The 17,171-nt window shown below is 36.3% G+C and overlaps 1 protein-coding gene across 3 annotated transcripts in view; it reads left to right on the top strand.

The window, feature by feature from the left end:
* Window positions 1-17,171, top strand: part of Sytl4 (synaptotagmin like 4) — a 135,083-nt gene that overhangs the window by 100,903 nt on the left and 17,009 nt on the right. For all 3 annotated transcript variants that reach the window (XM_063246167.1, XM_063246169.1, XM_063246168.1), the window contains exons 2-6: window positions 3,228-3,395; window positions 3,629-3,844; window positions 3,980-4,089; window positions 4,346-4,448; window positions 16,880-16,981. In XM_063246167.1, the coding sequence (XP_063102237.1) occupies window positions 3,286-3,395; window positions 3,629-3,844; window positions 3,980-4,089; window positions 4,346-4,448; window positions 16,880-16,981 (641 nt within the window). In that variant the 5' untranslated portion in view covers window positions 3,228-3,285. The remainder of the gene's footprint in view (window positions 1-3,227; window positions 3,396-3,628; window positions 3,845-3,979; window positions 4,090-4,345; window positions 4,449-16,879; window positions 16,982-17,171) is intronic.

The raw sequence follows: 17,171 nt of genomic DNA, 5'->3' as shown, positions 1-17,171 counted from the left end.
CATTGGAAATGCTTTTGTTGTCTTAAAGTTTTACTTTTAGATACCAATATTGAAACTTCAACTTTCTTTTGGTTAGCATTTACCTGGTCTATCTTTTCTACCTTTTTTTAAAACTTTTTCCTTGATTTGTGTTTTAGCTGTGTCCCTCATAAATGTAAGGGTAAGTTTTGCTTATATATGTTTTTAAATATTCATTCATGAGATTCTGGGAAGATGGCAGAACAGTAAGCAGCAGATTACATAGCCTCTCTGAGAGAAACAGTCCAGATGCTGGAATATAGCATTCTGGAGAAGACAAGAAGAAGGAAAAGAAGTGGGTCCCCTTAACCCAGAAAGAAACTAAAGTGAGAATTGAAGCCCACTGAGAGAATAAAAAAAAAGAAAGAAAAACAGAAGAAGGTGGTACTTTCACCAGAGCTGGAAGCCCCATGACAGAAGTGCTGTTGGAACCCAGAGACACATGGGCACAGTGAAGCTGGTGGTTAGCAAGCCCAAAGGCCTTGGCAGGGAGACATGGCGGTGGAGGGGAGCAGCAGACCAGAGAACTGCACTGGCTGGCTGTGAGTGTGGGGGATTCAGTTCTCTTGTGGGAGTGGGAGGTTGGCCAGGTGCCATTTTGGAGTTGGGCAGGATAAGCCTGGAGACTGAACTGCAGCAAGCTTTGTTCAGTCATTCCTACCTCGGAGCAGACTGGTAGAAATTGCTTGGATTGAGTCCTGCCCCTCTGCGTGGTCCAATGGCCACTGCTGAGATTTCCCTAACCAACCCCACTGGCCTGGTGCACACTAAGGTGGTGAAGACTCCCTGTGGTTAGTCAGAAAGGAGAGGCCAGCCTGCCCCACCCCTGCTTACACTCCAGTAGCCAGCAACAGACTATGGAAAGCAGCAAACAGCAGAAATACGTAGCCAACACACTTCAGAGTAATTATAACCAGGGACCCTGCTACCCACTTGTCCAGAAGAAACCAGGAACATGACAAGAGGAAGAAGCAAAAGGCAGTCTCAAGCCTCCAACCCAAGTAGTACTGGTCCTAGAGATATAAACCCAGAAGAGATCGTGAGTTGCACACCTGCAGTTTTTGAAGCAATAGCAACGGAAATAAAGAAACAACTCCATGAAGCTATAAAAGAACTTAGAACAGAAATACTATTACAGGCAAAAGAAGAAATGAGAAACATAATAAAAGAATTGATAATCACTTCTCAAGAAGACACAGATGAAAGAATAGAGGAGGCTAGAAAAATGAGGGACACCTTCAATGAAGAAAATAAAAAAATTTAGAACCCATGAAATAAATTCAAAGAGATTACCAGGAAATTAAAAACTCCATTGAAAGCTGGCAAAACTACTTGAAAGAAACTAAAGATAGATGATCAGACCTTTAAGACAGGTTTGCAGCTTGCAATCATGAAAGGAAAGACCTCTTAAAAATAACAAGGAACCAGGAAGTAACAATACAAAGATTAGCAGATGACAAGAGGATCTATAACTTAAGAATAAAAAAACATGAGTGAAAAAGCAGGGATAAACACAAAATGAGGCATACAGAACTCCAGCCAGCTACAACCAAAATAGACCTACACCCAGACATATAATACTCAAGATCCCAGAAATTTAACACAAAAACAGAACATTAAAAGCTGTCAGAGAAAAGAAACAAATCACCTATAAAGGAAAACCCATCAGAATCACAGCAGAATTCTCGACACAAACCATCTAATCAAGAAGAGCTTGGAGTGAAGTATTCCAAATCCTGAAAGAAAATAACCTGCAACCCAGATTGATGTATCCTGAAAAACTATCTCTCAAAATTAATGGAGAAACAAGATAATGAAGGGGAAAAGTAGACAACCAACGGCAGAAATATAGCATGGTAGAGATGAGGCAGAGAAGGTTGGCCATAATTGCTGACGTGGATGGCCTTGATACAGTAATAAAAAGAAACACAGGCAGAGTGGATAAGGAGATAGGGTCTATCAGTATGCTCTATATAGAAATACAATTAACTGGAAAGAGAGTTTATAGTCTGAATCAAAGATGAGAAAACAATGCTCTGTGTGACAGGGAACCAGATAACAATGGGGGTATCTTGCCCATCAGCTGCAGATTGGCTAGAAAGCCATAATAATTTTATACAATGGAAAACTACTCAGCTATAAAGAAAGAAAACCTTGAGGCTCTTGAAGGTAAATGGATACAGCTTGAGATCATGCTCAGGGGTAAAGAGGTTCAGAATCATTTAGGCGAATAGCGGGTTGCCTCTGTAGTCTAAAAACTAAAGGAGTTAGTGGGATGCAAAATGTACACTGCACCCTGTGAAAGTGAAAGGGGAAGAATTGTCTAAAAAGGGAAGGCAGTGGCCATTGTTAGTCTTTTATCATGATTTGCAACTCACATTGTTTTCATGGTTCTGTTTAGTTTGATTTTATTCTGTTCCACTTTGTCTACTTGTATTAGATTTGATGGCATGGACAGGTATTCCAAAGATAGCAGGATATATTATGGTAACCATTTTTGATTTCCTATTAACTTGATTTGAAGCCCTGTATTGCTTTCACTGTCTTGTTTTGACTGATTTTATTCTTTCTTGTTTGATAGTATCAAGTCTGAGGGCATAGGCAACTACTTTGAAGATAATAAGATTCACATGATACCCATTCTAGTTTGACCGTTATCTTCTTTTGAAGTCCTGTAATGTCTCCAATGTTTCATTTTTATTGATTTTGTTCTGTACTTTTTTGTTCAATTTTATTATTCCTGATGATATGGGCAATTCTTTTGAAGATAGCAAGAGGCATTATGGTAAAAATATTCATTGATATATTTAAATTTGTTTTTATCATCTTTTGTTTCTTATTTATTTCCCCATGCTTCTCCTTGCCTTTTAGTATTTGTTCTTATTCTGTTTTCTTCTTCTCACTGCTGTTTCTGTAAGATTCTATCTCAAATGAGCTGGCTGAGGCAGGGTTAGTGTTGGACATAGTAGATGCTATGCTGAATGATCCAACCATTTCCTAGACCAATGAATAACTTCTTGAAAAATCAAAGCCTGTTCATTTTCAGGGTGTGATTCAGTTGGGAGTAGGAACGGTAAATAGATTAGATGCTTTCCCTTTGTCTATGTAGCCTAGCTTAATGGAGAAGTAGCCTACTGAAAAGCTCTTAGAGCTGAGAACTTGTTCTGGAATAAATCATCTATGTAAAAGTAGTTGTTCTTTTATTTCAGGTAACTTTTGTAGTTCTCCTTCTTTGAATAAAGAGTAGAAGAAAAAGTAGACTACGTCATGTCGGAGATACTAGACCTCTCTTTCTTGTCTGAGATGGAAAGGGATTTGATCATTAATGTCCTACAGCGAGATGAGGAGCTCCGGAAAGCAGATGAGAAAAGGATTAGGTGAGTTCCATAAAAAGTATAGAACCCCAGGCCTTTTATAAATGGTCTGTAGGATTTTTCCTTATGCCTATCAGAGAAACTTGTGTGCATTATATTTAGTACTCCTTGTGAGTCATTAGACTCTGAGTTTGCTACTTTCACAGAGCCAATTATTATTACTGCCTTTACACACAACTCTTTTTCATATAAACTATACATGAATTTACTTGGGTTTCACTTTTGGGTCTTGACAGGCGACTAAAGAGTGAGCTACTGGAGATCAAAAGGAAGGGGGCCAAGAGGGGCAGCCAACACTACAGTGACTGGACCTGTGCTCGGTGCCAAGAGAACCTGGGCCGTTTAACTCCCAAGACCAACACTTGTAGGGGTTGCAATCACTTTGTGTGTCGGGACTGCCGCGTCCAGGAAAGCAATGGCACCTGGAGGTGCAAGGTGTGCACCAAGGAAATGTGAGTGTTGCCTATGAGTGAGTCAGAGAAGAGATAAGATCTGGCTGTGGTATGAATTTGTCTCCTCAGACTTTGTTGGTTGAATGACAAGAGTTATTCTTTACTCATCTGTCATTTTCTTTTATTATTTCCCAGAGAGCTAAAGAAAGCAACCGGAGATTGGTTTTATGATCAGAAAGTGAATCGCTTTGCTTATCGCACAGGCAGTGAGATAATCAGGATGTCTTTGCGCCGCAAGCCTACAGGTATTGGGCCTGCTTATGGATGGTTTCATGCTGTGTTTAACTCCACTGATAGATCCTCTGTTGTGGAATTGTAGTGTGTTCTAGCTGGTTATGTCTTAGCTCCATAAGCTCACCTCTTCCCCTTTTTTTGCGGGGGAATGTAAAACATTGTATTGCTTTTGCAAGCATGATGTGTTGTGGAGAAGATGCTAGGAGGGTGGATGCTGTTTCCTGCCTTTATCACCTCCACCCTGACATGATTTTGTTTGTCTTGAAGTGAGTAAAAGAGAAACAGTGGGACAGTCCCTCCTTCATCAGACACAGATGAGTGATATCTGGCCAGGAAGAAAGATCATTCAGGAGCAACAGAAAGAGCACAGGTGAGAACCAAGTGGCTATTTGTTTTAAGAAATGCTATGATACTACTTTATTATTGTTTTTACTTTCTTCTGTTTGTAAAATAACAGATGGCTCAAATAGAGGGATAATATCTAGAATATACAAATAATTTTTAAAAATTAGACTCCCAAAATAAAAGGCTCAGTGAAAAAAAGGGCAACTAAACAAATAGACGCTTCTTAGAAAAAAAGTATAAAAAGATAATAAATATATGAAAAATGTTCAACTTCACTGACCAGTAGAGAAATGCAAATTTAACCATGCAATATTTAAGCTTGTATACTTTAGTTAGTTCACTTAATGTTATGGTCTCAAGTGTATGCATTTTTCTACAGATGTCTCAAATTTATCCTTCTTTATAATGTAGTAGTACTCTATTGTATAAATACCACATTTTTATTATCCATTCAACTGTTGATGAACATATAGTTTGCTTCTAAGAATTAGCTATTATAAGTTGTGCTGCTGTAAATGTGGATATGCATGTATCACTGAAATATTTTGGAATTTCTAGTTTTTCTTTCTTTTTTAAGGAATCTCCATACTTATTTCTGTAGTGATTGTACTAGCTTACTTTCCCCCCAACAATGTAGAATGGTTCTTTTATTTCCCCACAATTTCTCCAGAATTTGTTATTATTTGATTTCCTGATGACCGTTATTCTTTTTTTGGGGGGTAAAATAGAATCTCAGTGATAGTTAGATTTGCATTTCTTTAGTAGCCAGGGATGTAGGACAGTTTTTCATGTATTTATTGGCTATTTGTACTTTTGAGAACTGTCTATTGACTTCAGTTTCCCATTTATTGTTTGGTCTTTTATTTTGATGGATCTGTTTTTTTAGTACTAGTCCAAAGTGTAGCTGGCAATTTTTTTCCCATTCGGTAAGTTGTGTTGGTTTTATTTGCTGGGTAGAAGTTTTTGTTTTGGTGTAATCCTAATTGTTGATTCTTGATGTTATTTCTTGTGCAATTGGGGTTCTGTTTAGAAAGTCCTTACCTATACCCACAACTTTAAAAGTTTTACCCATTTTATCCTTCATGAGGTTGTTATTGTTTTAATGTTTAGATCTCTGAACCACTTTGATTTTAGTTTAGTAGTTCATGAGTAGTATAGTCCTGATTCAGCCTTTGGTCTTCTGCACACGAGTAGCTATCTTTCCTCTTGAGTAGTTTTTTGGTCCCTTTGTCAATGATCAGGTGACTAAATGTGCTAGGTGGTTTTCTATACCTTCTGTTTTACTTCATTAATCTACATGTCTGTTTTTATGTCAGTATCGTGATGTTTCTATGATGTGTTATGATGTTTTGGAATTGTGATGCCTCTCACTTTGCTCTTGTTACCTAGTATTTTTTTTTTTTTTGTCTTTTTCCTTTTTATCGGTACCGGGGATCTAACCCACGACTGCCTGCTTGCAAGGCAGGCGCTTATGCCGCTGAGCTAAATCCCCAGCCCCCTTGTTACCTAGTATTGATTTTGGTATTCTGGGTCTTTTCTTATTCTACATGACTTTTAGGACTGTTTTCGCTATTTCTGTGAGGAATGCTATTGTTATTTTGATTGGAATTATAAAAAGTCTATATCAGTTTTATCAGTGTCATCATTTTGGCAGTGTTGGTTTTGGTATCATGAAATAGAAGATGTCTTCATTTTCTGATATTCTTTTTGATCTTTTTCAAGGTACTCTAGTTTTTATTGTAGAGACTTTTCGGCTCCATGGTTAGGTTAATTCCTGTTTTTAGTTTTTCTTGATGCTATTGTGTATGACACTGTTTTCTTAATTTATCTCTCAGTTCATTACTGGAATACAAGATACTATTAATGTTTTCTGAAGACAAATTTTATTTAAATAAATGATTAATTAATTATATAGTTTCAAATGAAGGAAGAAAGAAGACTAAAAACAATTTGATACTTCATAGCTTTGTGTTGCTGTTACTAGTAAGTTATAAGCTCTAGAGCGGGCTACATGTCAGTATCAGGGTTGTGTTGATTTCCTTGTCAAAAGTTAGACTGGTATCAGGCTGGCCTCACATCCTGTGGTTTGGTTGTCCCTTAGCTAGGATGTCTGGTCTGAAAAAAAACCTTGATGGTGAGGCAGATGTCTTGTCGCATTGCTAGAGGAAAGATAATTTCTGAGTTCTGTTGTTCGGGTTATCCATTAAGGCTATTAACTACCAAAGACTCCCTGTAGTGGCACAGCTGCTGATGTTGCCTTACCCGATCTTCTGATTCAAGTGGGTTGTTCAGGTGGGGCTATTCTCTTAGGACAGGGATCTATACGAGGCAGAATGGAGGAGCTTCTTGTCAGACCTAGCTGTTTGTGGTCTTAGAGTTCCGGGCTCAGCTGAAGCATTGTATTATTGCTTTTTCAGAATAGACACTGCCAGGCACCTACTACTTGAACTCTGTTCAAATGAAAGACAGCTTGAGTCTTTTTAGTTTTCTACATGAAAGTATTATACACTAATCCAAATGAAAGTGGATCCAAAATGGCTACATTATGCAAGCTGTATGGTTTTTAAAAAAATTGTAACAAGGAACAGAAAGGACATTCTACTCATTGCAAGGAAATCTTCACTTAAGCTTCAAGGAGCCATAAATGCTTAAAACATTTAAAACTTCATGGATTGTCCTTAACCAGGCCAGTCTCTATTGGGAACTGGCATATGTTCTTGCACTGGTCACCCTGGAGCTGGATTACTTCTCTGTATTCTGGGTGCTCAACTACAGTACAATTGCAGACAAATTTCTTTTTAAATGCCTTCACTGGTTTCTTTTTATCATGATCATCAGTGATCCTTTGGGCAGTAGTAAGGGTCCTCCTTCCATTTCTCTGTTAAATTCTTACATGAATACAATTCTCAGTGTGCAAGAAGCAGAGCTTCACCCTTACTTGCATCAGCAAATGTGTCAAAGTATGGAAATTTCTAACTAATGGACTCGTGGTTCCTTTTCTTTGGTGGAAGTGGGCTATGGTAGAAGGTGGATTGAGGGGGTCAAGCACCGAGAAAGGGAGGACTCTTGAAGAGAGGCTGTTGAGTCCTTTGTGGTGGCTCATGATTGACTGATTTTTTTGTGCCTTGCTTGATGTGTTCATCTAACTTTTTGGCTTTGTTGTCTTCACTGTCTCTGTCTAGGTTATTCTTGGGTAATTTCTTGGATTTTTTTTTTGTTTTGGATGTTTATAAATTTTGTAAGGTGGACTTTGTCATGGAATGTCTTCATTTCTCTACCAGTTTTGAAAGATCATTTTCCAGGACATATGAGTTTGGGTTGGAAGTTGTTTTCTTTTTGGGCTTGAAACACTTAACTCCAGCCTCTCTTGGCCTTCAAAGTTTTCATTGGAAAGCTTGCTGTAACCCTAGTGTGTTTATAAGGGATTTTTGCTTTTAAGATTCTGTCTTTGTGTTGGACTTCTGAGATTTTTTTTTATTTAGAGAAAAAAAAAGCAAAACAGAAAAAGGGTAGAAATAATACAGAATTTTAAAAAAAGTAAGAAATCACTAGTTGATACATTACATATTGTTATCTTAGAAGTAGTTGCTCAAGTCACAAAATCAAAGCATAAAATATAGACAATCAGTGACAGTACAAACCATTCTGTTTAATGAAGTAACAAAAACTTAGAGTGTAGTTATCTATATAACATGTCATTGAGAGTTTCTTTTCTCATCATAGTTCCTTGGTGTTCTATAGGACTCGCTTGATGATATGGTATGCTGAGGTTTTTGAGGTTTCTCTATAGACTTCGAAAGTTTTTTGCTATGATTTCTGTAGAGTTTTTGTGCTATATGTGTTGTCCTCTAATTTCTCTGTAACTACAGTTATCCTTAGTCTTCTTAGTATCATCTAATAGATGTTCAGTGAATTTTTCTTGTTCTCTTATTGTTTTTAAAGTGGTTCTTTTAGTATACCATCAAGTCACTTCATATTGCCCTTGATTTTTAAAGCCTTATCTTCACATTGGTCATTTCTCTTTATGAATTCAATAGTGGGCTGGGGATTTAGCTCAGCGACACAAGTGCCTGTCTGAATTCAACAGAATTCTTTATCTCCATGGATTTCTATTTAACTGTGTTGTTTGGAGTCTGTTTTTTGGTAAATTTGTTATTTTTTATGTCATTATGTTTTGCACTTTTTCACCAGCTCTTCCAGTTTTTTTTCTATTTTTCCCTAAACATGTTGGTTAGCTTGTTTCACAATTCCACCATGTTTTAGATTATGTCCTCTTTGAGCTTACAGTTCAGCTGTCTGTTATTTGTTTTTCTCTGCATTGATGCCTTTTGGATCTGTTTTGGGAGATTTGGGCATATTTGGAGGTGTTTTGTTGCCTTGAGTTTCCATATTACTATTTGTGTGTGTGTGTGTGTGTGTGTGTGTGTGTGTGTGTGTGTGTGTGTGTGCGTGCTGAGGATTGAGGTTAAATAGAGTGAAGAGAATTTGTTGTTGGCATGAAGATTTTTTTTATTTAAAGAAAAAAGAAAAAAATAAGACAAAACAGAAAAAAGGGTTACATTCTGTTTTTCAGTGATGTGTTCTTTGTTCTATTTGTCAAGAGGTATTATTTACCACTTGAACCTACTCATCTTAATTGACTTTTACTCTGTCCATATAAAATGGGTCAAGAAATAATAGGTATCACTTATCATATTCTCTCATTCAGGCAAAATGACCTGTGACTAGGACCACAGGACTCCTCATGAGAAGAAATACCTGTTGGCATCTTCATTTTTAAATAGGTTTATTCTTGTTCAAAAGATTAGGGTTGACAGAATCACACCTGCTTTGTTCTTGTTTGAAAATTGTTTTTTATAGATTCCAGAATAGAAAAAAATGGCTTTCTCTTTATAGCTCGCCTCTACCACTTTTAAAAAGGTATCTGGATATGGAATGTCATGCCCATTACTGCCACCTTAGAATCAGATATATTTATGCTGTATTACATCTGATTGTATGGTGCCCTGCTCCTACTAAAATTTCTATTTTTTGGTTTTTGAGGAATCTACATACTGATTTCTACATACTGATTGTACTTAGTACAACCACTAGTGTACTTAGTGTTGTACTACATTCCCACCAACAGTGTAAAAGGAGTCCTTTTACTTTACATCTTACCAATATTTATAGTTTTCTTATCCTTTTTCTTAGCTCTACATACTAGGGTAAAATGAAATCTTGCTGTTATTTTGGTTTGCATTTCGCTAGTAGCCAAATATGCTGATTTTTTGTATTTATTGCCCATTAGTTTTTCTTTTTAAAAGAAGTATCTATTTATTTCACCTGTTATTTTTTACTGGATCTTTTGTTCCTAAGGGTCTATTTTTATGCGTTCTTTATATATTCTAGATATTAGTCTTATGTTTTCATTTTTTATTAATACATGCTTGCAGTATATGACTGCATTCTGCATGAGGAGTTGGTACATTAAGTATGCATTAAATATATATTTAATGCATGTCAGTTCCTTTTTCTTCCCCTTTTCCCTCCTTCATCTCTTTGCCCCCTTTTCATGTTTAAAAGATCGATTTCCCTGTTTTTTATTATCTATCTTTTATTTTGCTCTTTAATTTATTTATACTTTGGGTTTCTCATATAAGAAAAAACCGTGATATTTAACCTTGTGTGTCTGATTTATTTTATTTGACATTATGACTTTAAAGTGCAACCATTTTCCTACAAATGACTCAAGTTTATGATACTTTATGGCAGAGTGGTACTCTGTTGTGTAAAAATACAACTCTTAAAGACATAGGTATAGCACAAGACTTTCTGGAAAAAAATTCCAGTGTCATAAGAAATAGTATCAAGAGTCAACAAATGAGATCAAGTTAAATAAAGCTTCTGTACAGCAAAGGAACCTACCAAAGGAATAAAGAAACAACCTACAGAATGAGAAAAATATCCAGCTATTTCTCAAATAGAAATGCCTATGTGAGACTAGATATCTAGAACAGGACTAGATATTAGAATAGGACTAATATCTAGACCAGTGATGGCAAACCTATGTGTGCTGCAGCAGGCTGTTTGTATCATTGAAAGCTCTAGATGGTTCAACATCACTGATCTAGAATTATAAAGAACCCCCCAAAATTGGATAACTTCTCCATAATAAAAGGCTTAAAATGGCAAAGTGAAATGAATTAGATACTTCTGAGACGTAAAATGGTCAATAAATACGTGAAAAATATTCAGCATTGCTTATCATTAGAGAAATGCAAATTAAAACAACACTGGTATTTCATCTTACTCCAGAAAGAGTGGCTGTCATCAAGAAATCAAACAATAACAGATGCTGGTAAGGCTATGGGGAAAAAAAGAGAACCTTCCAGATACTAGTCTTCTATCAGAGGAGGAGCTGGAAAAATTTTCCCATTTTGTAGGTTGCCTCTTCACTCTATTTTTCATTTATTTTGCTGTGCTGAAACCTTTTAATTTGGTATAATTCAATTTGTTGATTCTTGGTATTATTTCTGTGCAATTGAGGTTCTGTTTAGGAAACCTTTGCCTATGCTTATGTCCTTAAATATTTTTACCTTTTAAAAAATCTTCTAGCAGAGGGGCTGGATATTTAGCTCAGTGGCTTAAGCACCTGCCTGGCAAGCATGAGGTTGTGAGTTCAATCCCCAAAGAATTTTAACAGCAGATTCAGTATTTCTGTTCTTATACCTAGATCTTTTAATCTTTTGGTTTGATTTTCATACAGAGTGAGAAATATTGGTCTATATTTTTTCTTTTGTGTGCAGATAACCAATTTTTGAAGTACCATTTATTAAAGAGGTTATCTTGTCTCCAGCAAGGATTTTGGGTCCTTATCAGATAGCTATAGGTGCATGGATTCTTTCTGGAGCCAAGCGGTATAACATAGTATAAACAAGTCACAGTTCATCCGTTTGTACAAAAGAAATGAGGAAAAAAGAGGATCTCTTGCACATTGTTGGTGGGAATATAAATTGACACAGTACTATCATTTTGGAAAATCATATGAAGTTATCTCAAAGAATTAAACACTGAGTTACCACATGATGCAGCAATCCTATTCCTGTGAATACATCCAAAAGAACTGAAGTCAGTGTTAAAGAGATCCGTACTTTCATGCAAGTGAAAACCACAATGAAATATCACCTCACTCAGGTTTGAGTAAGGAATGAGCTGTTGATTAATACATGAAACAACATGGATGAATTTCAAAATAATCATGCTGAATGAAAGGCATCAAACAAAAAAAATACTTATTGTATGATACTATTTATTTAAAGTTCTAGAAACTGCAAAGTAATTTTTAGTGACAAATCAGATCAGCACTTGCCTGGGAACAGGGACAAGGAAAGTAGAAGGGATTACAAATGGTCATGAGGAACCTTTTGTGAGTGATAGATACATTCCTTATTTGTGATGATGCTTTTTGGGATATATGTGTGTCAGGACTTACCAAGTTGCACACTGAAACGTGCAAATTATTTATTTCAGTTATAATTCAAAGACTCAAAGAAAAAATATATATAAAATTAAAACTTGGACATCTTTCCATGCCAGCACTAAGATCCTACATTATTCTTTTGATTTATGTGTGGTTTGTAATTGTATGCATATACTTTTATTTTATCCACATAACCTAGAGTGGGTGACTCATTTGTTCCAGGTAATAGGGCCTGCTTTTACCTGTGCTGATAAGGAAAATAAAGGCCTTTTTTGTTTCGTTTTGTTTTGTTTTTGCTGAATCTGATTAACACATTTGACATCATCAGTCAGAATGTAATTTCTGAAACCTACTGCTTCTGGTTGTCTGTAACATCTTGTCTCATTGGATTGAGAAGACTCTTGTTTATCCTAAATATGAAAATAAATTAAGGGACTATAAATGAGTTTTCTATAAAATTATGGTGCCTCTGAGATAATTTAATTCAACCCTCTTATTTTTACAGAATAGAAAGCATGATAACTGATTTACCTGAGATCATACAGATAGAGCCCAGAACTTCCACCTCTTAGTCTATTTTTTACTGCACAGATGTCAAATAATTGCTTTTTTGCCCTCAGGTTTTTTTGTATCAGCTCTGGATTAGTACATATTAATCTTTAGGGAAAAAATACAAGTGAAAAACATTCTCCATGGGCCACTGTTAAACAACTTTCCTAGATGAATGACTCTATTTGGGGTTCTTTTGTTCTTTAGAACACGGGGAGAAAAGAATTATTTTAAAGGAAAAATAATAAAACCAGTATCCTTTCTGTGTCTTATACTGTACAGCTAATACATTTCTCAAGGAATGACCTCATTACACCTCTGTGTGCATCAGGATTTCTGATCCTGCCATATGTTTCACAGTGGTATCTCAAAAATCATAACAACTTGGAAAGTTTATTTTTTACTGGATAAGGCATTATAGAAAAGATATAGAATGATTACCATTCTTTGCTTATTTACCAGTTGGTTTATTTGTTTGAATAAATACATATGAATGTCTACTATATGTAAGGCACTGTTTAAAGTGCTGGAATATACTGGTAAGTTTAAAAATTGTCCCTTCCTTATAGAGCTTTGTTTTGTAGATAGGAAAAACAAAAAAGAGACAAGTAAATGAATAGTATATCATATATTGACAAACGTGAGGGAGAAAATTATGGAGCAGAAGAGACATCGAGAGCTAGAAACCTGTGTATGCATATACTGCTTTCTTTAGCAGAGCTAAGGTAAATCTTAATAATCAAGTGACATTTGAACAAATACAAAGCCAAAGGAAGGAGAAAACTCTGAGGGTTCCTGTGGGAAGAGCATTTTAAGTAAAACAAGCAAGCAAACAAAGAAAGTACAGCTATATAGACCCTAAAGTGAGCTTGTGTTTGATACTTTTGAATAATCTGGAACTGTGTGTGCAAGGAGGGGTACATGGGAAGAAATGAAGACAGAGATGGGGCAGGTCACATAAGACTTGGTTGATACTTGTAAAGATGATCTTTTACTCAGAGTGAGAAAGATGGCTTTGAGCAAATAACAGAATCAGTTTTCTTTTTTAAAGCTGAGGTAAAATTCGCATAACGTAAACCATCGTTTTAAGAATAGTTTTGTTTTTTGAGACAAAGGTTTGCTGTGTTGCCCAGGTTGGTCTCGAGCCCCTAGGCTGAAGTGATTCTCCTGTCTTAGTGTCCCAAGTATTAAGACTACAGGTGTGTACCACCATGCCTGGTCTTTTAACAATTTTAAAGAGTTCAAATCTGTAGTTGTTACTACTTTCAGAATTTTGTGCAACATTCACCACTATTTTCAGAACATTTTTATTGCTCCCAAAAGAAACCCTATACCCTTAAGCAGCCACACCCCATTTCTCTCACTCCTTAATCTATTTTCTGTCTCCATAGATTTGCCTATTCTATATTCTCTTCATACAAATGGAATCATACAAAATATGCCCATGTATGTTTGGCGTCTTTCAATTAGTACGTTTTCAGTATTCATCCATATTTTTCTCTTTTATGAATAGATAATATTTTAATCTATATATTACACATGTATATACATTCAATATTAATTATTTATTAATCGATTTTTGGGTTGTTTTCACATTTTGGCTATTAGGAATAATGCTTCTGTAAACATTTATGGGAAAGATTTTGTGTGTACATATGCTCTTAAGTATATAGAGCTAGAAATCAAAATTTTTGATCATATGGTTACTACATCTGTTTTATATTGTAAAAGCTCATTTAGGCTGATGTGTTGTGGATAGATTGTGTGGGAACAAGGGAAATTGGAGGGTGATTATTCAGGAAGTTATTGCAATCAACCACTTGGTAGATCATAATAGTCTGGGCCAGAGTAATGGCATTGTAAGAAGTGATCAGATTCTAGATAAATGTGGAAGAAAAGCCAAGAGCACTTACTGAAAAATTTGATTTGTACTGTGAAAGAAAAGAGTTAAGGATAATGCTAGAGGTTTTCTTTTATTTGAAGAAAACAAAACAAAGCAGTAAAAGGGTACAAGTAATACAGAACTTAAAAAAAACCAAATCACTAGTTAATAGATTACATATTGTCATCTTAGAAATAGTTGATCAAGTTACAAAATTAAGCATACAAAGTGGACATTCAAACAGTGAGACTGCAAACAGTTGTGTTAAATGATCCAACAAAAACTTAGTAATATGGTTATCTATCTTAACACACCTAAACACACTATACTAGAGGTTTTTGATCTTAGAAATGAAAGGAAGGATTTGCCACCAGATGAGACTGTGGAAAGAGCAGATTTGAGGGAAGATCACGGTTTTGGTTTTAGAACTGTTTGAGACATCCAATTTGGAAACTTTGAGTAGTGTATTAGTCAATACTAGCAAGAGAGACAGATTTACCGCAAGACACAGAAATTTAAAATGTAAAAGAGTGTGAGACTTTTGTCCAAGCACTACTGACCTAAGGAATCCAGTCAAAGAGCTGGATTTCACAGTAATGTACCATGCAAGTCCATGTCAGGAGGCTGAGGAATCCATGATGGAAGACTGGATGATCTGTGCCTGAAAGTCTAAGGACCACTGTTGGATGCTGGAATGTTTGCACAGGCAGGCTGAAAGGCCAATGGTGGAAGCTGAATAATCCTCAAAGAGAACCAGGAGATGATACGCAAGGCAAAGGTGCAGACCAGATCTCCCAGCCAAAGTGCCTATGCCAAAGGCCAGAAGATGATGCTGAAAGCAAATGCATGGACCAGGGTTTCTCCCAAGAGAACAACAGCCATATTTGGTGAAGAAGACTGGTGCTCTGTTGAAGAGATAAGCTGAAGCTTTTCTGAGGAAATCAGCATAAAATCCTCCCCTCGAGTTATACCATTCCAACAACCATGCTGACTTGAATCAGCTGGACATTCTCACTCAAGTTGTCCATTAATTGATTAACTAGCACAGTAGAACATTGTAAAAACAGAGAGTTTAAGAAATAAATTTGAGTTATTATTTTATAGGACAAATTTAAAGCCACAAGACTAGATGAACTCATTTAGGGATAATTCTAGATTGAGTAGAAAAGCAGTTTAGGGAAGAAACCTAGACATAAACCGTATGATAGAGCTCTGCAGAGGAGGAGGGATGAACAAAGGAGATTGAGAAGAGGCAGGCAGAAAGAGCAGAGGAAGTAACCAGGCTACTGTGGAGTCCTAGAAGTGACTTGAGGAAGAATGATTTTTCTCCCTTTGCTTCTTCTCTCATTAATTATTTGAGATAATGAAACCAAGGATACTGTTCTGACTTTTAGAGATAGGACTGTTGTTTTAAATGTCTTCATTGGTTAATTAAGCTAAGAAGTAACTCTGATATTCTGTCTTAGTTACTTTCTCATTGCTTAGACAAGACACCCAACACCTAAAGTGAAAGGAGGAAAGTTTTATTTGGTCACAGTTTACAGAGGTTTTAGTCCATAATATGCTGGCTCCAAGGCAGGGTGACATTGCACACAGGCATCACAGAACAGAAACACTTCATGGTGGGAAGAAGGTAGCAAAGCAAGCAGGGGACCTTAGCAGCATCTTTCTACCCGTTTTCTATTTCATCCAGGTTACAGGGATTAGGGTGGCACAAAACCAGTTGGTGATTTGATTTAATAATCACATACCCTTAATCCCAGTACTCTAGATCCAGCCATCCCTGAAAAAGTTTCACCTATGACTGCATGAGGCTTTGGGTGGGACATCTAGACACAAGCCATAATATCTTACGAATAACATATTACTTATTATTGGATATGCATAAGCCCTGTTTAGAGTCTTTATTCAGGAATGTAGTCAACAAATATATGAATACCTAGTCTATACTTGCCTATCTTCTGGATAATAGACACACAGCAGTGAACAAAACATGTGGCCACATATCTCACAAACTTAGTCAAATGGAGTAGAAAGTCATCAAACAATTTTGATTATTGAACAGTGTAACTAATTTAAAATATATTAGCAAATAATTACATATGTGATGAATGCTACTAATAAATCAGGGTGTTTGGGGGCAAGGTTATTTATTGATACTTGGTATTGGTTAGGGAGAGCTGGAGGAATTGACATAGGAGGAGAACTGAAGAAGTTGTTTCAGCCATGTGGAGATAAGCAGCCATTGTGAAAACAAACATCCTAGTCAGAGAAAAAAAGAGAAAGGGAAGCTTTGGGATGTTCTGGTATATAAAGTGTAAAGAAGAATGGAGAATAAAAGAGAGGCTGGAGATGAATAGGAGTCAACTAAAAAAATTTCTGGCTGTGCTAAGGAGTTTGGGTTCAGTCTCAACAACATTGTTGGGCATTGGAGTTTTTAAAGTCTACTTGTATTCATTTTAGAAAACACTCATATTACCATTGTGAATGGGTTGGAAGAAAGGCCACCAAGAGATAGGAGGCCTTGTTTATTTTAAATATTGGCTCCTTGTTTTTATTCTAGTGTTCCCTTTGAAGTGCCAAAGTTGAAAAGTGGAAAGAGTGCACTGGAAGCTGAGAGTGAAAGTCTGGATAGCTACACAGCTGACTCAGATAGCACCTCAAGGTGTGTATACCCCCATTTTCCTCACCTCTGCTCAATCCAAGTCTCCATTTTGTTCTCTAGCATCAGGATGCAGGTCTGTGCCACTAGTGTTACTGATTTCTGTCTTCAAGCAATCGAATGTAGCATTTTCTCTGACTTCGCCAAAAGTTTCTCAGTAGTCCTTATACTGCAGTAAGGGCAAGTAGTACTT

The sequence above is a fragment of the Cavia porcellus genome, unplaced genomic scaffold (genome assembly GCF_034190915.1).
Source record: "Cavia porcellus strain 051 isolate PalLab524CR breed Dunkin Hartley unplaced genomic scaffold, mCavPor4.1 scaffold_3, whole genome shotgun sequence".
Lineage (NCBI taxonomy): Eukaryota > Metazoa > Chordata > Mammalia > Rodentia > Caviidae > Cavia > Cavia porcellus.
Note: the sequence above shows the minus strand (reverse complement) of the source record. Positions and strands in the feature narration are given on the sequence as shown.